Source organism: Leopardus geoffroyi, chromosome C1 (assembly GCF_018350155.1).
Source record: "Leopardus geoffroyi isolate Oge1 chromosome C1, O.geoffroyi_Oge1_pat1.0, whole genome shotgun sequence".
Classification (NCBI taxonomy): domain Eukaryota; kingdom Metazoa; phylum Chordata; class Mammalia; order Carnivora; family Felidae; genus Leopardus; species Leopardus geoffroyi.
The window spans coordinates 11,415,560-11,438,518 of NC_059328.1; the positions used below are offsets into that span (position 1 = coordinate 11,415,560).

At 53.4% G+C, this 22,959-nt stretch overlaps 1 protein-coding gene across 1 annotated transcript in view; it reads left to right on the plus strand.

Annotated features, from left to right (window-relative positions):
* Positions 1–511: 511 nt before the first annotated feature.
* PLEKHM2 (pleckstrin homology and RUN domain containing M2) overlaps positions 512–22,959 on the plus strand; it is a 36,408-nt gene continuing 13,960 nt past the window's right edge. Inside the window, exons 1-4 of the mRNA XM_045475763.1 lie at positions 512–1,237; positions 21,463–21,569; positions 21,896–22,005; positions 22,557–22,656. Coding sequence (XP_045331719.1) covers positions 527–1,237; positions 21,463–21,569; positions 21,896–22,005; positions 22,557–22,656 — 1,028 coding nt within the window. The 5' untranslated portion in view covers positions 512–526. The remainder of the gene's footprint in view (positions 1,238–21,462; positions 21,570–21,895; positions 22,006–22,556; positions 22,657–22,959) is intronic.

A 22,959-nucleotide genomic window follows, 5' to 3' on the forward strand; every position in this document is an offset into this window, starting at 1 on the left:
ACTGAGAACTCTAAGTGTGGGTGGCTTTAAGAGATGGGGAATTGGGGGGATGAGGGGAATTGTTAGGGTGGGTTTCAGGGCGGTGGCAGTTGGGGCCCCCGGGGTATGCTGCCCCACCAAGGAGAGCTGGGATATGGGTAGCAATCAATGGGCTGTGGGTAAGAATCAGAGTGGGTGTTGGGACACAAGGGAAAGTGCGGAGGGTGTGTTTTGTTGGTGGGGAGGAGCACCCGGGACCTGAAATGGCCTTAAAGTTTAGGACTGGGCGTGAGGGTTGGGAACTGAGGAGAGGGACTGGCTTCTAGGGGCGGGTGAGGGCCAGGGCAGCCAGAGAGGGCCAGAGGGTGGGGGTCTCTGGGTAGGTCCAGGTGGGGGTGCCCGGGTCTCCAGGCTGCCGGAAGCTAGGGGCCCTGGGTCTCTGGGGTGAGGGGGGACGAGGGGGGGGGTCTCACGACCCCCGGCATGGCAGGGGCCTCTGGGCCGAGGAAAGGGAGGGTCCAGGTGGGGTCTGTGGGCTGAGGGAGGGATGTCGCTGGCCGGCGGGGGCGGCTTGCCCGGATCCCCGAGGTCTGTGGGGGGCTCCGCGGGCCCCGGCCGGAGGGGGTGGAGGGGCTCGGGGTCGCTGGGGAGGGCCGGGAGACCTGGGTCCGTGGGCCGGCAAGGGCAGGGCGGGGGGCCCAAGGTCTGCGGGGACCCGGGGGTCCCCGGGGTTAAGGGGCTCCCGCGGACTCTGGCCCGAGGGGCTGTGAGCCGACAAGGGCTGGGGCGCGGGGGCCCGGGGTCTGCGGGGGTCCCGGGCGACCCCGGCCGGAAGGGCTGCGGGCCCGGGGACGGGGACGCGGGGTCCGGCGGGTCTCCGGGCGCGGGCGCCCCAGCCCGACCGCCGGCCTTGGCGCCGCCCCGCCTGACATCAGTTCCTGCCGCCGCCGCCGCCGCCGCCGCCGCCGCCGCCGCGCACAGCCCGCGGCCTCTTCCCCGCCGGCCGCGCTCCAGAGCCGCCTGGCCGCGGCGGAGCGAGGGGCCGGGCGAGGCGAGGGCCGGGCGGCGGGCGCCGGGCCCCGCGGCCGGCACGACGGAGCCCCCGCACGGCCGGCGGCAGCGGTTGGCGGCGGCCCCGGGCCCCCGGCGCGGGAAGCGGCGACGGCGGGGCGGCGGCGGCGGCGGCGGCGGCGGCGCCATGGAGCCGCGGGAGGTGAAGGACCGGATCCTGGAGAACATCTCGCTGTCGGTGAAGAAGGTGAGCGCGGCCCGCTCCTCGCGGCCCGGCCGACCCCCCGCCGCCACCCCCAGCCCCACGCCCCGACCCCACCCTGCGCCCCCTGCTCCCCTCCCCCCTCCGCGGGGCCGGAGGGGTCCGTCCTGTCCCCGGGGGCTCGGGGACACCGCCCTGCCCCCTGTGCGACCCCGGGAGCCGCCGGGAGCCCCGGGCGGGTGCCGGGGAAGCGGGGGCCGCTCACGTGAGCGCGGCGGCCTCCCAGCTATTTTTAAAGAACAAAGTTGAGGTCAGCATCCCCCAGAGCTGCCACCGGCCGAGGGGGCCCTCCCTGCGTCACTCCGCGGGGCCGCGACACGCCGGTCCCCCTCCTCCCCACCCCCCCCCCCCACCGTCGCCCCGCAGCGCAGGTCTGCAGGGCCTCCCGGGGCTGGCACCTCGGGGCGCGGCGGCCGGGCATAAAGCAGCCTCCGCTCCTCCCGGTTGTGGGTTCTGGGCGACGTTGCCTCCGGTCCTGGGAAGTTCCTTGCCTCGTCTTGCTCAAGGATGGCAGCGGGAAGAGGCTCGTTTCAGGGTTGGGCCCGAGGACCCCAAGTGCCAGGGGATTGCGGTTTGGAGGGTGACCCGCGGAACTTGGTGGCACGCACGGGCACCCTGCTGCGTGGGGCTCCGTGCGGTAGACATCGTTGCCCAGGCTGCCCGTAGGAAAAAATACTACTTAGGAAGCGTGTGACTGCCTGTGTGAGGAAGTCAGCAGGGTCCTGTCCTCTTAACACCGAACCTGAATTGACAGTCATTCGAAGAAGGTGGTTGGATTTTTTCCCCCCTAATTTGAGTTCCTGGCTCACCTGATAGTCTCGGAAACTAGGAATGATTTGGGGGGTTGGGGGGGAGGAAAGGTTCATCAGATTATTTTAGTTCAACAAACCAAAATGAAGACAATTGATGAAATCAACGATTGTATTTAAATAGCTCCCCCCCCCCCCATACAGGACACTTAAATTCCTCAAAAGTAACATAGGTAAGCAATTTTACCTTGCATAGAGATCGATGTGGCTTAAAAGAAAAGTGGATCCAAAGTGCTCTCACTGAAATGTTCCTCTAAAAGCACAACTGAAAGGAACATTGCAGACATCCAACAGAAGTTATATTTACTTTGCCCGAGCTTTGCTACTGCAGTCGGGGTACAGTTTTCGTTTACTCAAAGAGTGCGGGGTAAGCAAATACTTTATTAAAAAGCGATAGATCTTTCGTCACGGAAGACAAAGGAAGACCTTTGGGGTTTCTTTTTTTTTTTTTTGAAAAAAAAATTTTTTTCAATGTTTATTTATTTGAGAGACAGAGCATGAACGGGGGAGGGTCAGAGACAGAGGGTGATACAGAATCCAAAGCAGGCTCCAGGCTCCGAGCTGTCAGCACAGAGCCCGACATGGGGCTCCAACTCACAGACCGGGAGATCGTGATCTGAGCAGAAGCCGGAAGCTCAACCAACTGGGCCACCCGGCGCCCCGACCTTTGGGGTTTCTAACGTAATCTGGGCCTCTGTGGCTTCTGGTGGGCCAAGCGCTCGGTCTGTGGATTTCCAAGAAACGAATGGGGAAGTCCTGGGTAGAAAGGGGGCCGGCACGGACCCTGTCCTTTGTGTGGCATGGAGATTCACTCTGTGAATCAGGCTGCCGTCCATGAAGGAGGTGGGTGCATTTGTTGAGATTCTTGTTCCTGTACGCGTTGGACAAGCGCGTTTTATTGAGCCGTGACGCATGCCCGAAGATGGAAGACCCACACTAGAAACTGGAAAGCCATCCTTGGGTTCATCACAACCAAAGGCATGACTAGCATCACAGTTGAGAACGTGGGTTCTGGAGTGGGGCTGTCTGGGTGGAACCCCTGGCCTGCCTATGAGTAACCGTCTAACCTTAGGTACGTTCCTTGACCTCTCCGTGCCTCATTTTTCTCATCTATAAAGCAGGGATAAAGTCAGGGTTGTTGTGAAGAGAATATCTATAGAATGAGAGCATATCTACAGAGTGGTTAGCAGGGCGCTCAAGCCAGTCCTAGTAAGCTGTCTTAGCCTGTTTGGGCTGCTATAGCAAATTACCATAGACTGGGTGGCTTATAAACGACAGAAATTTCTTTGTCACAGTTCCGGATGCTGGAAGCCTGAAAACGTGGCTGCGTTCTGGTGAGGGCCCCCTTCCGATTGCGGGGTGCTAACTTCTCCCTGTGTCCCCACGTGGGGGAAGCCCAAGGCAGCTGGGTCTCTGTTATTAGGGCATTAATCCCCTGCGTGAGGGCTCGTGACCTCAGCACCTCCCAAAGGTCCCGCAAAATGGGCTTGCTGATCCTTTTATAAGGATGTTGCATGAAGCAAATGAGATGTGTATTTCTGCAAAAAAGATCCGTGGTGTATTACTATGTTTGTAGAGGGCATTGTAGAACTTTTTATCGAAATAGAGCATACCTACAGAAAATAGCATATACTTACACTCCTAAGGGTGCAGCTGAATGAGTTCTCACAACATGAACATATCCACATATGCAGCACCTAGATCGAGAAACAGAGCATAACCATCATCCAGAAGCCACCCCCCGCCTTGTTCCCCTCCCGGAAACTACACCTCCAGGTGTAGCCACTGTCCCCAAGCAGTGTTGTTGAGCTCAGTTCTTCTGACACCTAGGTTTCGTGGTCAAGAATATGCACTGTCATACTGACAGTGACATAGCTGTTATCCCGCCTGGATCCAGGGGAACCTGTGTTTTGATATGAAGGCAGGGTTTCTGGGGGTTAGAGAGAATTCCAGAGTTTAACGGCGCAGTTAAAGGAAAATAGTAACAATGAAAAGCAAGCTCCACATGTTCTGGAAAGGGAGAGAAGGCAGAAACATCCCCGGTGCAGATAATAAAGCCTGCGGTTGCTGATTCGTTAATGGAGAGATGTCCGAGTCAAAGACAGAGTTGGCATTTTGAATTGGCATGTGGTTCTACTAGATAGCATCTACTCCAGGGGAGGGAAGGCAGTGGTTTCCATGAGACTTTTGTTTTGTTTTTGAGAAGCCTGAGTGTCTGATGCGTACATGTGCAGCGTAAGAAGCAGCCTCTGTCCCCCGACAGTCTGTGCGTTGGTTGGTCTGGGTTTGAGTTCTGGCTTTGGCACTGACCTCCTTGACCCTGGCAAATCATCAGCCCTCCAGGAGCCTCAGCAGTCAGGACTCCCCCAGAGTGTTGTCATGAGAATTGAATCACAGGAGATAATACACTTCAATCACTGAGCACAATACGTGGCTCATGACAAGGCCTACCTAAAATATTAGCTACCATTGCCACTAGCAGGTGTCTATGTGAACGCTGCAGTTTGCTCCCGTGGGATTTGCAGTCAGAGTCTCGGACTACCCTTCTCTGTGTCTTCCCGCCCGGGGTGTGTCAAACTTTTTCATAAAATGCCAGGTAGTAAATATTTTCAGCCCACGTGGTCTTTGTTGCAACTACTCAGCGCTGCCCTTGTAGCTCAAAAGCAACCACAGACAATCCGTCCGTGTATGAGAGTAGCTCGATAAACCTTTATTTGCCAAAGCAGGCTGCGTGCGTGCGCACGTAGAAAGCCTTCCTCAGGGTAGGCTAGGGGTCGCTTTTGGAGAAATCGGTGGGACCGGTCCTACAGTTAATCAAATCTCGATTATAACTGTGTTTCTGTGTGTTACACCAGGCCCATGGAATGAGTATGGACATTCGTAGATCCCAACATGTGTCCATGTATTTGGTTTTTCAAAAATATTTACTGGGTGTCCCCCGGAAGTCGCCAGGGTCCCAGGCCCTAGGAGGGTAGCAGGGAGCAAGGCAGATAAGATCCATGGAGTGGATACTTCTGGGAGAGAGGCAAGTTGATGATTCAATAGACAAACCATTGCAAAGAGGATTCCAGGTCGTGATTAGTGGTCTGAAGGCATTAGGCAGGATACAGAATTGGCAGTGGAATTTGCCATAGAGGAGGTGACCGGAGAAGACTGACCTAAGGAGGTGATGTCGCATCCAATAAGGGACACTGACTAGGGTAAGAGAATGAGAGAGCATTCTAAGAAAATGAACAGTTGTTTTTAAAAAGCACAAAAAGAGGGGTCCCCGGTTGGCTCAGTTGGTTAAGCATCTGGATTTCCGCTCAGGTCATGATCTTACGGTTCGTGGGATCGAGCCCCGTGTGGGGCCCTGCACTGAGAGCACAGAGCCTGCTTGGGATTCTCTCGCTCTCTCTGCGCTTCCCCTGCTTGCACTCTCTCTCAAACTAAATAAACTTTTAAAACACACAAAGAGGGGCGCCTGGGTGGCGCAGTCGGTTAAGCGTCCGACTTCAGCCAGGTCACGATCTCGCGGTCCGTGAGTTCGAGCCCCGCGTCGGGCTCTGGGCTGATGGCTCAGAGCCTGGAGCCTGTTTCCGATTCTGTGTCTCCCTCTCTCTCTGCCCCTCCCCCGTTCATGCTCTGTCTCTCTCTGTCCCCAAAATAAATAAACGTTGAAAAAAATAATAATAAAACACACAAAGAGCTCAGAAATATGTAAAATAAAAAGTAAGTGGCCCCCGTTCTCTGTCTCCTCAGCCTCAATTCTGCTTTCCTTACACAGGGTGAATAAATGGACTTTAATAAAGTAACCTTCCAGGGAATGAACCCTCCTGGGTCATCCCAACTTTCCCTCATCTGGGACAGCATAGGTCTCCCACCCACCTCAGTTTGGGCACACACGCTGTCCCTCCAGTTTAGGTCCCGAGTGAGGTTGTGTTTCTGGCCAGGCACCGCGAGCAGGGGTCTCCCAGCCCGGGGCCTAGCCTGGGTGCAGCTGAAAGGCTGGCGAGGGTGGTGGGCTTTTTCTCCCCAGTTTCCCCACCCTTCAAATGGGTTAGATGTGCCAGCACGTTAAAAATTAGCTAGGGCAGCTGATTTCTAGAGAGGTCCTTGTATTTAGATACATGTGGGAGGTATACTGACCATTGGGTTTCAATCAATAGTTTTGTTCTCTCAGGCTTCATGGAAAAACTCTTAAGAGTTTAAAAATCTGAAGCGTTCTGAAAATCCCCAGTGACCTGAGTCGCTGGGGCAGAGATCTAAATAAAATAGTATCCACACACACATTTTATGTTTGTTTGTTTTTTTCAACGTTTATTTATTTTTGGGACAGAGAGAGACAGAGCATGAACAGGGGAGGGGCAGAGAGAGAGGGAGACACAGAATCGGAAACAGGCTCCAGGCTCTGAGCCATCAGCCCAGAGCCTGACGCGGGGCTCGAACTCACGGACCGCGAGATCGTGACCTGGCTGAAGTCGGACGCTTAACCGACTGCGCCACCCAGGCGCCCCCCCCACACACATTTTATAAACTGAAGTGCTCGGGGTCGGGCTGCTTCTCCTGCCTCTTCCCCTGCGTGTGTCCTGATGTTGGCAGTAGCTGTTCTGGGCTCCTTTCCTCTCTCCCAGGACGGAGGCTATCCAGGGAGGGACCCGCAGGCCCCCAAGCAGGAACCACAGAAGCATGCACCTGATCTTTTGAGTGACCCCACCCAGACCCAGCACTAGATGTTGTGACGGCCTTTTCTGAGCCCTGCCCATCCAGTGTTTTTTATTTTTTTTTTTATTTGAGAAATCTCTACACCCAACATGGGGCTCGAACTCACCACCCCAAGATCAAGAGTTGCATGGTCTTTTGACTGAGCCAGCCAGGTGCCCCCTTGCCCCTTTCTTTTAATTTTTTTTTTCTTTTCAGTTTTAAGATATGGTTTTCCTTCTACAAAATGCGTCTCTAACATTAGGTTTCTGTTTGAAGTCTTGTGACATTGTGGATCTCTCCATCCCATCAAAGAACACCCCGGGCCCTCTCTTTCTCTGTGGCTTTTGGCTCTTGGCTCTTGGCTCTAGCGTGAGGCCCATCCAGACTGAAAGCCCCATTGGATGCTTGGAGGCCGGGCAGAAACTCACCTGCACCCGGGGTTGGACAGAAGCCAGGTGGCCATGTGGCAGCAGCCGGCCCCCTGTTGAATTGGGGGCTACAGCAGTGGCTGTGTTGTCACTCTGTGGTACGGCTAACACTCTGGAGTTCAGCTGGAGGGGTGGTGACTCCTGCGGTTCCCCCTCGGAGCTCATCCAGCTGGAGCCCAGTGTGATGAGAAATTGCCAGCAAAACTGAAAATCTGCTGCTAGCCAGCAAAAACGTTTGGTCTGAAAACCAACGTGGAGCGGTCAAGACAGGTTTGAACGTGGAAGGCAAGGGGCAGTATTTGGAGCATGGATGCCGCAGGAAAAAGGTTGCCACTTGTAGGTACCGTGGGGCTCTGGGGTGGGTCGATCTGCCCCTCGAGTCTTTGGTGCTCACCTCGAGCATCAGGATTCACCACCATGGCAGGGGGATGATGCCACTGAAGCTGGCGGTGCTCTTAGGTCCAAGGAAAGCAGTGGGGCTCTTCTCCGGGGGGTGGGGAGGGGGCTTGCTGAGAAACCACAAAGCAGGTGTCTGAGGTTGGGACCCGGAAGTACCTAGCAGTGTAGAGCAACCGTGTCCGGGCCCCTGGCTCTCCTCCGTGGGAGTCTGAACGAGGCAGCAGGGCCGGTTGGTTTGGGGGAACTTTCCTTTCCAGCCCTGTCCTCCTTATTGCTGTTCGCTTAAGGTGTGAACATCCTAGAACTTCCCCTGGAGGCAGGAGGACAAGGACCATTTGTGGGAGAGTCCCTTTGTCTGGAGCTCAGTCCCCTGTCTGAAAGCTCATGTCGTTGGTCTGTTGGTTATTGTGGTTATCCAGGGTCCCGAGGATGCCCGCTCTGTCTTGCTAGCAAAGCAGCTGGCCCTGACACGTACCCATTCTTCCCTATTTTGTGTGTTTGTAATGTATCTTTCCCCCCTTTTCTTGAATGCTTTACAAGCATTATAGAAATACATAAGGTGGGTGCCTGGGTGGCTCAGTCGGTTGAGCGTCTGACTTCAGCTCAGGTCATGACCTCACGGTTTGTGAGTTTGAGCCCCGCGTCGGGCTCTGTGCTGACAGCTCAGAGCCTGGAGCCTGCTTGGGATTCTGTGTCTCCCTCTCTCTCTGTCCCTCTCCCCCTCATGCTCTGTCTCTTTCTCTCAAAAATAAATGTTAAAAAAAAAAAAAAGAAATACATAAGGAAGGAAGTATTAGTTTCCTAGAAACACTTCTCTCCCATGATTCACTGTCTTAAAGAGTTGGGACTCAGAGATTCTGAGAAACCTGGTAACCTATGAGAATGAGAAAGGGACTAACGTAGACTTGAAATCCACAAAAATCTCCAACCTTAAGTAAGTAGTCAACCTCTGTTCACGCTTTCTCCCCAGCTTCTTTATTTTGGGTGTCACAGACTGCCGAGGCACGAAATGCCCAAGTGTACAGGAGGCAGCAGGGTGACGATACCGGAGGAGTCCCTCCATTGAGTTTCTTCAGCACCTGCCGGTTACACGCATTTCCTCAGTCAGGCTCACGACAAACTTGCAGGCTAGGCCACGGGCCCTGTCTCATACCTGTGGGAGATGAGGTGTAGAGAAGGAACTTGCCAGGCTTGTGAGGCTCATAAAGAGCAGAGCTGGGTTCGAACCATGTTTCTGGCTGTTGCTCTTTTCCTTTCTCTGGGCCTTTTCCATCCCCATGATGTCTGTCTTGAAACTATAAGAGATGATCAAGCCACCCTCTCAGTCCTCCTTAAGAGCACGTGTCCGTTGAACAAATAATTGCTGAGTGACCGTGACGTGCTGGGTGCTCTTCCAGTCACTAGGAACCGGCAGTGACGAGAACCCACCAAGCCCCTGCTCCCTGGGGCTGCCACTGTAGAAGAGAAGACAGCCGGTCAACAAATCACAATGGCTGCCCTTCAATAGCCATTACCGATTTGTCGTCCATGGAGTCGTTGTCATCCCTCTTAACCCTGTATTGACGTTTCCAGCCCCTCGTCTCTGACTGTATTGCACGGACCGTGGGATGGAGGCACGGGTCCCCCCAGTATCCTCAAAACCTCGTGTTTTGATTTCGACAGTGACTTGGTGCCATTTTCCGTAGCAACAAAATGGTTGTCGGGTGAGGTCGTGTTGCAGGTACAGCAGAGGAAAGGGGAAGTGAAAGATGAATGCAGGACCAGGGGGCGCTCCCAGGCTTTGAAAGACTAACTGAACGGAGGCTTTGAGAAACTCCCTTCTTCCTGCCAGTGTGCCACACGTCAGTGCCCTGACGACCCTGACCTGACCGTGGAGCCCTGAGAACACAGGTCCCGCCTCCATCCCAGTGGTCAAAGTGTGTGCCGTGTGATCTTTCTGGTCATTGGTTGGCTTCTAGATCTGTGGTGTTTGCCTAGAGACCTCTTAGCAGAGACTCCTTCCATTTCCCGGTCCCTACTTTGAAAGGAGCCCTCAGTCCCACCCGCCACAAGCAGTCGCGCCCGGTGCAGTGTTGAGAGGCAGAACAATTGTAGTACCTGGGGGCTCGGACACTCCTCCCCCAGGAAAGAGAAGCATTTACTTTCTTTTGGAAACCATATTTCATCAAATTACCCAAAAGATCTGTGCCTAACAAGGCCAGTCGCCTTCTGTTATCACTGTTTCAACACCCCAAAGAAAGCAGTAAAAAAAAAAAAAAAAAAAAAAAAAAAAGGAATCCGCAGATAATTCAAGTACCTGCTTTTTTTAGCTTTTTCCCCCTGCATATCTTTCCATGAGCTGCCAATAAAGCAGAGAGCTCGCCAACTCTCTAGCAAAGGGGCTAATGAGCAGTGACTTGGGTAGTGGGAAAGGAAGCAGTATAATTGGGCGTATTTAGTAGCAAATAAATGGTTAAGAAGCATTGATTTCACTCATCTTGCTCAAGAAACAGTGCACGCTCGTGGCAAACAAACAGCACACCCTTCGTGGTGACCCTCTGTGTGGGGCCAGTCAGTCCTAGGATGGCACCCAGCCCGGGCACAAGCTCTTCCTGGGCAGGGGCATTGGCCGAAGGACAGTGTTTGTCATGCCCCCCAAGAAATCAGGCTGATCATTTCTGAACTGCAGGATCTCTGGCTCCTTACGTAGCATTTGCTGGTTCTCTGGTTCTATAATCTAATTGTAATTGACGGTCATTGGGAATGAAGTATTTTTCAGGCTAAGGTGGGGTGGGATCTCAGGTTAGGGATTTTAAAATCAGGAGAGTGAATCAGAAGCTCTGCGGTTGCCTGGGGTTGGTGGAGCGTTCGACACGCGGCGGGCCAGAGCCTCTGTTCACACACTCATGTTGTCTAGGAGGGAGGCACTTAAGACCTTCCTGACGCTGTCCCCAGACCCCTAACTCCCATTCTGCAGAGCCCTGGGAATGGCCCCGGGCCCCTTACTGCCCTGCCCTCCTCAGTAGGACATTGGGATGAGTGCTTCCAGACGGTTAGGGCAGGTACCCCTGGGTGTCGCTTTATCCTCAGGTGGGAGGGAAGCAGAAGAGGCTCCAGGAACAGCTACTAACGGGTGTCTGAGCTCACCTGGCCTGGAGGGGCAGGAAGTGTCTTCGCCTCCCTGGGCCCCGATCTCCCTGCCGACAGAACGAGGATTCTGGCTGAGAGACGATTCTTCTGATCTTCCGCGTGTATGGTAGTCAAACTTTGATTCACTGACAGCCTCACTCGGACAACCCCCCCCCCCCCAACCATGGAAGCCCCCAGGAAACTCTGCCGTGTAACCAGGTGATTTCTACGGGTGCCTGCACTCTTGGGTTCCAAAATTCTTCAGCCTGGCCAGGACCAGCCTTGTCTTAGACTCCAGTGGAGATTCTGCACAGAAAAGCTGTCGGCCCTGGCCTTCCATTCCTTGGATCGGGCATTATTATTCCTAAGAAGTTTTGCTGAGACTTACAAGACTCCAGTTTGCCTGCCTTGTTTGCGTGTTTGCTGGTTTATTTTTGAGGGAATGCAGGATGAGCCTTCTCTTCAAATCCATGAGTCTGTGCCTGCAGCCAGTGCAAAATGCTCATGCGAGACCCGTGCGGGACACTGTTTTGGTGGGCTCCCCGGGGGGCATTGGGTGGTTCTAACCCCACCACCTCTTCTCCAGTGGTCTCTGCTGGGGATGAACCCTCGTGGGGTCCCTCTCCCGGGGGAGTGCAGGCATCAAGGTTTAGGGGCACCCCAACACCAAAGGTGGGTAATAAACGGTAGCACATGGCTTGACCTTGGCCTTTCCTCTGAGTTTCTGCCTTGGAAAGAAGAGCCGGTGTCTGAGAGGGCCACAGGGCCACTTTGACCCGGCAGTGGTCACACTGTAAATAGAATTCCAAAGGCAAGGCAGGCAGTGCCCTCTCGTTTTCCTTAAGACTCGTCCCTCGCCCAAAGCGCACCCGCAGCAGCATCAGGTGAGAGGCAGCTCAGGGATCAGGTGGCCCCGCAGCTCAGGGGGCTCAGAGTTTGAGTCGAGCTCATGTAACCAGGGCCATCATGGATTTCATTTATAAAAGAAGTGAGTTGAAGTCAGGTATCCGTCCACGCTTCGCTCCGTGGGATTTTCCTGCTTTTGGATTTCCACCTCCTGGACTGCCGAGGCTGTTCTAAACATTCTGTGGTCTAAATATACCTGGTCTCCATGGAGCCCACAGGGCGGCTGCTGTTGCCTGGGGAGCAGAGGAACCAGATTCTCCTGTGCTCTGTGTGCTAAGCAGGGAGGGAGCAGGCCCGGCAGGGAGCCCCGCATGGTCAGGCAGTTCCCAAAGACACGTTCACAGCCCTGTGTCTGTCCCACCTTGTGGACTCTCCTACCCTTGTTGGGGCAGGGATTCTTATCCAGCTCTGTAAATAGGGGATGGGGACCCTCCCACAGCCCTCCCACTGCCCTGCCCCCCGTACAGCCTGTGAGTAGGTAGCAGTTAGATTCCAGACCTCCCATCTGTTTGCTCCGGGGCATCTCGGCCACCTTGGTGTGGACTGACCGAGAGAGAAAGGCACCTGTAACCGTCTTATTTTCCTTTGGTCATCTGTAATCTTTCATTGCTACCTTTGAGTTAACCTATTAGGAACCAATTCTGGAAGGGTTTCTTGGTGCCAACCACAGAACTAGAAATTGTTTCTCAGTTGTGTGTCTATAAGAGAGAGAGGAGACAAAGAGAGCCGGCTGCCACGCACAGCAGAGAGTGGGACTAACCCGAATTAAAATGCCCCGAGTCAGGCATTTCTTGGCCTGCTGGAGTGTGCCACCCACATTTCCCAGCAGCCACGGGGTCTGGCACGGTCTCGTGATGGCCGGTCTTCCCAGGGTGCTCCGCAGGGAGCACCGTCCTCCTGGCTTTGAGAGAGTGGCTGAGCTGAGCCCAGCGCTCCCCGGGCCTGCGCACACCCCCAGAATCAGAAGCAGGGAATCCAGGGCGTGGTCTGGGAACATGCCTGACTTAAAGGACTTTAGGGAGACCGTGGCTTTAAAAAAATTACTTTAAATCTTCGTCCCTCTCTTCGTTCTCAGCTGACCTTGCTTATTTTTGATGTTTCCCTTTGATGGGAACGGTTCGTCCTGCCGCCTTCAAGCACACCTGCCCACTGCGTCTGGCTTCCCATCAGCACCGCCCTCCCCTGGGGTGGGGGTGCCATCCTGTCTTTCCTGTTCAAGGACTCGACTCCTTTACTCCACCTTCATTTCTTTGCCACTCTTTCGGCAAAACCGGTCAAAGGAGTTTTCTGTATTATTGTCTCCTCTCCTCCCTCCCTTCCTCCTTTCTCTTCCCCTCTCTCTTTCTTCGAACCCAAACTAGGCAGTATGGTATGCTGAAGTCCATGAGCAGCGCTTATCATCCCATGGGCTGTTTTGTGACAGCGTACTCCTCTGTTATTTTTGTTTATTTTTATTTACTTTGAGAGAGAGCACACAACGAGCAGAGGAGGGGCAGAGAGAGAGAATCCCACGCAGGCTCCGCACTCTCAGTGCAAAGCCTGGCGTGGGGCTCGATCTCACAAACGGTGAGATCATGACCTGAGCCAAAGCCGAGAGTCAGACACTCAACTTACTGAGCCACCCAGGCGCCCTGCCTGATCCAGACATCCGTAAATTTTTCAGTAAACATTGCTCAAAGGTAAGGATTCTTTTCTCACATAACCTGATACCGCTATCACACCTTAAAATTTTTAATAATTTTTCCATAATATCATCAAATAACTATGAAGTTTTTAAGCTCTAATTGCCTCATCAATGTCATTTTAAAAATACCTCCTTTGGGGCGCCTGGGTGGCGCAGTCGGTTAAGCGTCCGACTTCAGCCAGGTCACGATCTCGCGGTCCGTGAGTTCGAGCCCCGCGTCGGGCTCTGGGCTGATGGCTCAGAGCCTGGAGCCTGTTTCCGATTCTGTGTCTCCCTCTCTCTCTGCCCCTCCCCCGTTCATGCTCTGTCTCTCTCTGTCCCAAAAATAAATAAAGGTTGAAAAAAAAAAAAAAATTAAAAAAAAAAAAAAAAAAAATACCTCCTTTGCCGGAAACGGGATCCAAGTAAACTTGACCTCTTCTGGACGACTTCTCTCGGGCTTTTGTCCCCGTCCCTTCTCTCATATCGCCTTTGCTGGGTTTCCCAGCACCTCCTTTTCTGTGGGACTATGACCCTGATGAAGGGATCATTCCCTCCTTTTGGAAACTTTCTTCGCTTGGCTTCTGGAGCGCACACTGTCCAGATTTTCTATCTGCCTCATTGGCTGTACCCTCTCAGTCTAAAGCCGTGCCCCTCAGCCCAGGCTGGGCATTAGAATAACCTGGGGAGCGTTTTAAAAATACTGGTTCCTGGGCTCCACCTCCAGAGTTTCTGCTTTAATTGATCTGGGAAGGCGCCTGGACATGAGGATTCACCTGCCTTCCCCTAGTGGTTTTGTTGTGCAGATTGGGCGAGAACCCCTGGTCTCCCATTGGAGGCCCCGGCTCAGTGCTCAGTGCTGGTCCTCCTGCACTCCCAGGGTGACCTCGTCCATCCCACGGCTTGAAATACCACTCCCTGAGCTCCAGACCCATTTGTACACCTGTCTCCTTGACATCACCACCTAGATATCTGATAGGTGCTTCGAGCTTACCATGTCCACAGCACTGTTCCACCTGACCTGGAAACGGCGTCGCCATTCAGTTGCTCAGACCAAAACCCTTAGAATCATCCTGGCACTTTCCTTTCTCTCATACCCCGTATCTAATCCATCGGTAAATCCTTGGGGCACCGCCTTCACAATAGATCTCGAACCCACCCTTTCTCACTTCCACCCGGGGCAATGGTGGCGGGTTAGCCAAATGATCCACTTCCTCACTCCTGGGGAGATGCCGGTGTGGGGCAAAAAGATGGCGAGAAGAATAGGCAAGATTTCTTAAACATGCTGCCCTGCCATTTCTCCGTGGTTCATCTTCCAAGAAGAATTGCTTTTTAGTTCTGTGGCTTGAAAAACAGAGACCGCATTTCTCTTTCTTGCATTCTCCTGCAGCATATTAGATCAGAGCATAACATTTTATATACATTATTCATTCAGGGATCTTGAGCCCAGGGTAGATGGAAAGACCTGGATGGAGAGTCTGGCTCTGCCACTTACTAGCTCTGTGACCTACTTTATGGAGCCGCTGTAATGACTAAATTAAATAGTGTTTGTAAAGTATGTCATCGTCACTTTGATAAAGACAGCGTCCATATTATCTAAACCCCTACAGCAACCTATAGGGAGGATTACTAAGTCCATTTCACAGATGAGGACACTGAGTTTTTAATTTTTTTTTTAAATTTTATTTGTTCAATTTACATCCATATTAGTTCGCATATAGTGCAACAGTGATTTCAGGAGTAGATTCCTTAGTGCCCCTTCCCGATTTAGCCCATCCCGCCTCCCACAACCCCTCCAGGAACCCTCTGTTTGTTCTCCGTATTTATGAGTCTCTTCTGTTTTGTCCCCCTCCCTGTTTTTTAGATTATTTTTGCTTCCCTTCCCTTATGTTCATCTGCTCTGGAGGACACTGAGTTTTAGAGAGGGGAGGTCACTTGCCCAAGGTCACACAGTGAGTGAGTAGCAGAACCCACATTCCAATCCCAGTTGTCTGCCCCTGGACATCCACCCCTCCCCTTCCTAGTGCACGTAATAAGCACGCTCAGTAAACGGTGGCTCTGAGTAGAGCCGCATCAGTCCCAGCAGCAGGTGTATTGTATGGAACCGAAGAGTAGTTTGGAACACAGTTGGTGACTGTGCTTCCAGGCTGACTTGTGTTCCTTATCCTCATTCCCTAAATTCTGTTGCCCTAGCGCCCTCGTTTGTGTGATGTTTGCTCCCCTCCCACTCCCCAGCTCTTCCAGAGCCTGCTGATGTTACCGGCGTAGTGAGTGGCTACCGGCTGCGACCTCTCCACGGTGAAGGGAGAACACCTCCGCTGTTTACCTTCGCGTCGTGCTTTGCTGACCAACTCCCAAAGCATGAGGTCAAGCTGTGGGCACAGCTCCTCAAGTCCTCCCGTCACTGGTTCATAGACTGTCCCTTTCTTCCTGCTCCTCTCAGGAACCATGCGGGGCTGCAGCGTCGATTCGAGAACACCTTGTCCCCTGAGATCACGGGACATCTTTATTAACCTGCTGCAAAAGATGCTGTGAAAAGAGCGGTTAAGGGACACCTGGGTGGCTCAGTCGGTTGAGTGTCCGACTTCGGCTCAGGTCACGATCTCGCGGTTCGTGAGTCCGAGCCCCGCGTCGGGCTCGCGGCTATCAGCGCGGAGCCCTCTTTGGACCCTCCGTCTCCGTCTCTCTCTGCCCCTCCCCACCTTGTGCCCTCTCGCTCAAAAGTAAATAAAACATTAAAAGGACAAGAACAAAAAGAGTGGTTAAAGGGTAGGCTTCGGAACCCCCTGCTGGTGAACCAGTGAAGGGAATGGTAGTTCTTGAGAGCAGAGCGCTTCATTGTGTCTCATTTGTACCTGCTGTTAGGTTTAGCTGAGCGGTTTGCTACGGGTTTAAGAATACGGGTTCATTACTCTTAATAAGAGTGGCTCATGTTTACCGAGCAGTTGCTACTTACCAGGATCTATGGATGGTAAGCCTTTTGCATGCTTTGTATCATTCAATCCTCCAAACTAGCACCGTCCGATGGAACTTTTGCAAGGAGGCAAATGTTCTGTACCTGCACTGTCAGTAACCCCTGACCGCGCACGCACGGGCTATTGAGCGAGTGAAATGTGGCCAGTGTCACTGAAGAACTGAATTGTTACTTGTGCCTAATTTTAACTAAATCAGTGTAGTCCCACGGAGCTAGCAGCTGCTATACTGAACAGCTCAGCTCTCTCCCATTTTACAGATGAGAAAAAGGGAGTTTAAAAATTTTTTTTATTTAACGTTTATTTTTGAGAGAGAGAGAGAGAGAGCACGAGCAGGGGAGGAGCAGAGAGAGAGGGAGACCCAGAATCCGAGGGAGGCTCCAGGCTCCGGGCTGTCAGCATAGAGCCTGAGGCGGGGCTCGAACCCACGAGCGGTGAGATCATGACCTGAGCCGAAGTCGGACGCTTAACCCACTGAGCCACCCAGAGAAAAAAATGAGAGTTTAGACGGTTGAGCAGTTTGCCAAGCAGTTTGCCGCTCCATAGCAGCAGAGCCAAGCTTTGGACCCCTGCTTCCTGCCCAGAGCGCCCACCCTTCAGCGCCGCGTTGCACGCCCTTTCTGTTGTACTTTCTGTAGAAGTTGTTTCCGGGTTGGCAGAATATTCCCTAACTCATAATATATGTGTATGTGTGTAACCCACTTGGCAGTAAATGTGCGAGACTTACCTAACCAAAGCTCTGACACTTACCAGAGGGTGTAAGAGGAGACCTGCATGACTGGGGGAAAGTTCCACGGCCCCCGATGGCAAGACTTAGTGTCGCAAAGATACCGTCTCCCCCCCAAATAATCCCAAGATTCAGTATAATTCTACTCCAAGCCCCAAAGGTAGTTGAATTGAAATTTGAATCTAAACGAATGTGCCAGAATAGTCAAAACAGTTTTGGAAAAGAATAGTCGGGGGGTGGGGTGGATTTGTTCTGCCCATATCAAAATGACAAACAAAGTGAAAATAATTAAAAATCAGAGACCGGGGGCGCCTGAGTGGCTGAGTGGGTTAAGCGTCTGAGTCTGGATTTCGGCTCAGGGCATGATCTCACAGTTTGTGAGTTCAAGCCCCGCTTTGGGCTCTGCACTGGGCTCTGCTTGGGATTCTCTCTCTCCCTGGCTCTCTGTCCCTCCCTTACTCTCTTTCTCTCTCAAAATAAATAAACTGAAATCGGAGACTGGCCCAGGGGCAGGCAATGGCCCAGTTAAAATAATCTAGAAAGGTGGCATATGAAAGCCCAAATCAGGATGGGACCACTAATAATGTGGAAAATGAGTTTTCCATCCAGAAAGTAATAAGGCTCAATTCTTACCTCATGCCACGTATAAAGTAAAGGTTTAAACATTAAAAAAATAATAATAAAAAGAAAAGAAAAGAAAAGAAAGAAGAAGAAGAAACCAAAACTAGAGAAGGATAAAAATACTTTTGTAATACTAGACTGGGAAAAACGGGAGACCGTGAAGAAAAAGATTGACCGAGTTGGCTCGGAAAACATAAAAGTTTCTCAATAGGATAAAAAAAAACCACCATAAGCAAAATTTAAAGGTCATTTGACCCTGGGCAAAAATAATAATTCAAAGCAACACACAGGACTAAATCCTTCACCGGCAGAGAGCTGCGACAGACCAGCAGGAAAAAGAGAAGCAGACAAGATTGAGCAGCGGTTCAAATAGGCGGCTCACAGGAGAAGAAATAGGGATGGGGAACGGCTAATAAGGGTGGTCAGCTGCACTAGTGTGGGGAGAAATCCAATTTAGAGCAAGCAGGTACCCGGGCGGCTGGCCGGCTCAGTCGGAGGAGTGCACGACTCTCGATCTCGGGCTTGTGAATTCCAGCCCCCACGTTGGGCATAGAGATTGCTTAAAAAAAAAAAACTTCAAAAAAAAACCCCCAAAACAACAATTAGGTACTGTCTTTCAGCAGTTGGACTGGCAAGAATTAGACTAATTGTATCCAGGGTTAGCCCGCACGGTGAGACCACACATCGGAGCACACATCAGTCGAGCGTTTTAAAAGGTCTGCAGTTCGGCTGTGAGCACACACCGCACAGAAATAGCCACACAGAGATCCACGGATGCTCACATGCACGGATCCAGGGATCCACAGATGCACGTCACATGTGGCATCAGAGAACTGGAGACAGCAGCCATTTAGCTAACAGCGTCCTCTTTCAAAATTTTTTTTTTTTCAACGTTTATTTATTTTTTTGGGGACAGAAAGAGACAGAGCATGAACGGGGGAGGGGCAGAGAGAGAGGGAGACACAGAATCGGAAACAGGCTCCAGGCTCTGAGCCATCAGCCCAGAGCCCGACGCGGGGCTCGAACTCACGGACCGCGAGATCGTGACCTGGCTGAAGTCGGACACTTAACCGACTGCGCCACCCAGGCGCCCCCAGCGTCCTCTTTCAGAATGCAGGGTGGCTCTGGAAAAACGCAGCCACTCTGTATGGAATGGTGTGCAGATAGATGCTTCGTACATTGTTGAGAAAAAGCACGTTTCGGAACAATGAGTGTAGCATGACCCTCTTTCGCCCTCTTAATTTTTTTTTTTTAATTTTTTTTTTCAACGTTTATTTATTTTTGGGACAGAGAGAAACAGAGCATGAACGGGGGAGGGGCAGAGAGAGAGGGAGACACAGAATCGGAAACAGGCTCCAGGCTCTGAGCCATCAGCCCAGAGCCTGACGCAGGGCTCGAACTCACGGACCGCGAGATCGTGACCTGGCTGAAGTCGGACACTTAACTGACTGCGCCACCCAGGCGCCCCGCTCTCTTAATTTTTAAGTCTGTGTATGCAGGCGGCATGCTGGGAGGACACACACGCAAGCTGTTGACAGTGGGGAATGGGGGCCCAGGTGGTCTTTACACTTCATACACACTCCGTGTTGCTGGAATTTTTATGGTGAGCCAGTGTTGTTTTCGGAATAATTGTTTCAAAAGTCTCTTGACCTGAAAAAGGAGTCTGAGTTCCAGCTCTGGCTCCCTCCCTTAGCTAAAAATCACAGTGAGGGTCTTAACCTCCACTGGTTTCAACCACCTTCTCTGTTTAAAAATAAACAAAACAGGGACGCCTGGGTGGCCCAGTCGGTTGAGCATCCAACTTCGGCCCAGGTCATGATCTCACGGTTGGTGAGTTCGAGTCCCGTGTCGGGCTCTGTGCTGACATCTCGGAGCCTGGAGCCTGCTTCGGATTCTGTGTCTCCCTCTCTCTCTGCCCCAACCCCTCTCACGCTCTGTCTCTCTCTCTCAAAAATAAATAAAACATTAAAAATAAATAAAGAGATAAAAATAAACAAAAAATGTTACAGCTTTTCCACGTCTCTTGAGTGTTATGGTAGGTGTGGCTACTTTTCTTTTTTTAGTTTTTTTTTTTTTTTAATGTTTATTTATTTTTGAGACGGAGGAGAGAGCACAAGGAAGGGAGGAGCAGAGAGAGAGGGAGACAGAATCTGAAGCAAGCTCTGGGATCTGAGCTGTCAGCACAGAGCCTGACGCCGGGCTCGACCTTATGAACCATAAGATCATGACCTGAGCTGAAGTCGGATGCTCAACCGACTAAGCCACCCAGGCGCCCCAGTGTGGCTACTCTTATAATCAAGAAAATGAATAAATGTTCATTTTGCGTCCTTAGTAAGGGAGTTCACTAGATCTCGAAAGATCCTGCCAGCTCTAACATCTGTCAAAGACTCTCTGATCTCAGATTTGCTCGGGTGTTGAAAAAAAACAAAGAAAAAGGAAAGTCTGGACTCCGGTATGGTTCCCTGTCCTGAAGTGAGCAAGGCAAGCCCCAGCCGTTGCTGGGAGGGAACTGGGCAGCTTGCACAAGCTCACCGCCCTTTTCCTTTCAGTTCTGGAAACCTTCCTCCCGGGACTGTGGTGCCTGTCTCTCAGAAGAGAGGGTGGCCCCACAGGACTGGGGTCTATCCCGGGCCAGCAGGGCCGCTGGACTCACCCTGGGCCACAGGAAAGAGAGGCTATTTTTGTTGTGGGTGCTGAATGGTTGGCCTCTCGCCAAGAGCGCGTGCTCCTTGGTGTGGTTGATGTCTCTTGCTGCTGCTGCTGCTGCTGCTGTCTCTACCACTGCGTCCAGAAAACACTTGAGAACACGTTTGTCCAGTGCCAAGGGCCCAAACCTGAGATGAGTGTTCTTTTTGTGTGTCTGCACCCCCACCCCCGCCCCCCGGTCTGGCCATCAGAAGGGCAACAGCAGACCAGAGTGTGGCTAGAACAAAGTTGGTGGAAAGACCTGTCTCCTAGGGCTTTCCTTGCCTCCTCGCGGTGGTTTCAGAGGATCCAGTTCAAGGATCGGGCTTTCTTGGCGGAGAGAGCCTCCCTCCCCTTCGTTGGCCTTTGCTTGCTGCTGCGGTTCGTCTCCCCGCCTGCCCCCACCCGCCAGCCCGGAAACAGGTGTCCTTCTTGGAGCAGGGCTTGACATGATACTCCGACCCATATCCAACCTAGTCTGTCTCCTCGGGCAAATCTGTGTCCCAGGTCAGCCTCCAGCAAGGAGGCCACCAGAGAAGGGCCACCGTGTCATACAACTCCGGGAGTGGGTGGCATTTTATATAGATAAGGCTGCATGTAGGGCCCCTGGAGTGGTGTGGTGCTGTGGCCCTGACTCGAAGCCTGGTACCACGTGAGACCTACACCCAGGCTGTGGACCCCTCCCAGCATCCAGCTGGCATTGTGCAAAGCACTAGCTGAGGACCTCTTGGGACTGGGCCCTGAGGATACAGCCTTTGCCCTCTGGATGCTGGGTAAGCAGCCGGTGCAGGTGGTTCGAGGTAGACTTGTCTCTTGGTCACCACGGATACATCACTGGACTTGTTTTTTAAAAATATTTATCTTGAGAGGGAGAGAGTGAGCGTGAGTCGGGGAGGGGCAGAGAGAGACAGAATCAGCACAGAGCCCACTCAGGGCTCGAGCTCACAAACCCTGAGATCGTGACCTGAGCCGAAATCAAGAGTCGGACGCTCAACCGACTGAGCCACCGAGGCGCCCCTCTTTTAAGATTTTATTTTTAAGTGGTCTGCAAACCCAACGTGGGGCTTGAACTCACAACCCTGAGATCACGCATCGCTCGCTCTACCCACCGAGCCAGCCAGGTGCCCTGGGACTGGTTCCCTTTGCCCTCTGCTGCAGCCCCCCCTCTTTATCTGTTTCTCACTCCGGGCCGCTCTGTTCACCTGTCAGTTGCAGAGCTACTTTGCCGCCTGCGAGGATGAGACGCCTGCCATCCGGAACCACGACAAGGTCCTGCAGCGCCTGTGCGAGCACTTGGACCACGCCCTGCTGTATGGGTGAGCTGGGGGTCCTTTCCGGAGAAGACCGACCGCAGGGCACCTGGGAGCCTCCAGAGAGAAGTCCTTCCCCTCCTCTGCCCTTTATTTCTTCCCTCTCTTGGCAGAAAGAGATTTGCCTGAGGCCGCAGGCTGTCTGTAATTGCCCCTGTAAATCACCTCCTTGCGGGCATGAATGGTTGTGGAAAGAATTAGCAGCAAACGAGACCCTGCGTGAAGGCGTGGTGGTTGCCCTGGGCCCCTGCTGGGGAGCTGGGAGCCGGGACCCTGTTGCTTTCGGCCCCCAGCTCATTCGGGTCATGGCAGCTCCTGTCCTGTTTTCTCAGACTGCAAGACCTCTCATCTGGCTACTGGGTGCTCGTGGTGCATTTCACCCGGAGAGAGGCCATCAGACAGATCGAGGTGCTGCAGCATGTGGCCACCAACCTGGGGCGCAGTGAGTAGGCCCAGAGGGATGCTGGGAAGGGCCCACCGCTATCCTCCCCGTGGTGGGTGGCCCGGGGCGAAGGTGTGGCCTCCGGGTCAGCCCCGGGAGGCTGATTCCCCCGTGGTGCCCAGTGGCAGAGGGGCGTTCCGCTGCTGGCGCCCTGCGTATGACAGTTAGTTGGGGCGTCACGGACTGGGGGGAAGGACAGTGAGGTGCTGAGGACAACCGGACTCCTCTGGAGCCCCAGCCCGGAACGGGGAGCCTCGCTTCTCTCCCCGAGCTGGTGTTAGCCGCCAGGGCTGGTGCACAGTGCTCATACTTCTCAACCCGCCTGGACCGTGTGACCTGCGCTCTTTCTCAGGTCTCCCTGCCCCGCCGCCAGCTAGGGTCTGACCAGGAGCCGGCCCGTGTCGGGGGTTACGGCCCTGCAACAAGACAGGAGGCTCTCTGAGTGCTGGGTGCCCTCGGCTACTCTTCCTTTCCTTCCCGCCCGCCCTGGGCCAGAAGAGCCAGCACCCTGACAGACCTTCCTTCTGGTTACTCCTGCCGTGTGTTTGCAGGCAGGGCCTGGCTGTACCTGGCGCTCAACGAGAACTCTCTGGAGAGCTACCTGCGGCTGTTCCAGGAGAACCTGGGTCTGCTGCACAAATACTACGTCAAGTGAGTGTCCGGAACAGTCTGTCTCCCGTGGCCCCGGAGCTCCCCTTGAACCTTGTCCCAAAGACTCTTGTCACACGCAGACACCATGGCGTGCCACGTCAGAGGCCTAGCCTGGCATCGCGTGCTGGGGCCACGTCAACGGTGGCCGAGGAGGCCTCAGCGCCTTGCCTGTGATGCCTTTGCCGGGAGTCTGGGTGGGCGTCCCCCCCCGGGGTCCTGTGTAGCAATGTGGTGCTCTGCCTCTGCCCGATCCTCCACCCCGGCCTCAGACCTTACTAGAATGCTTAACCACATACAGCAGCT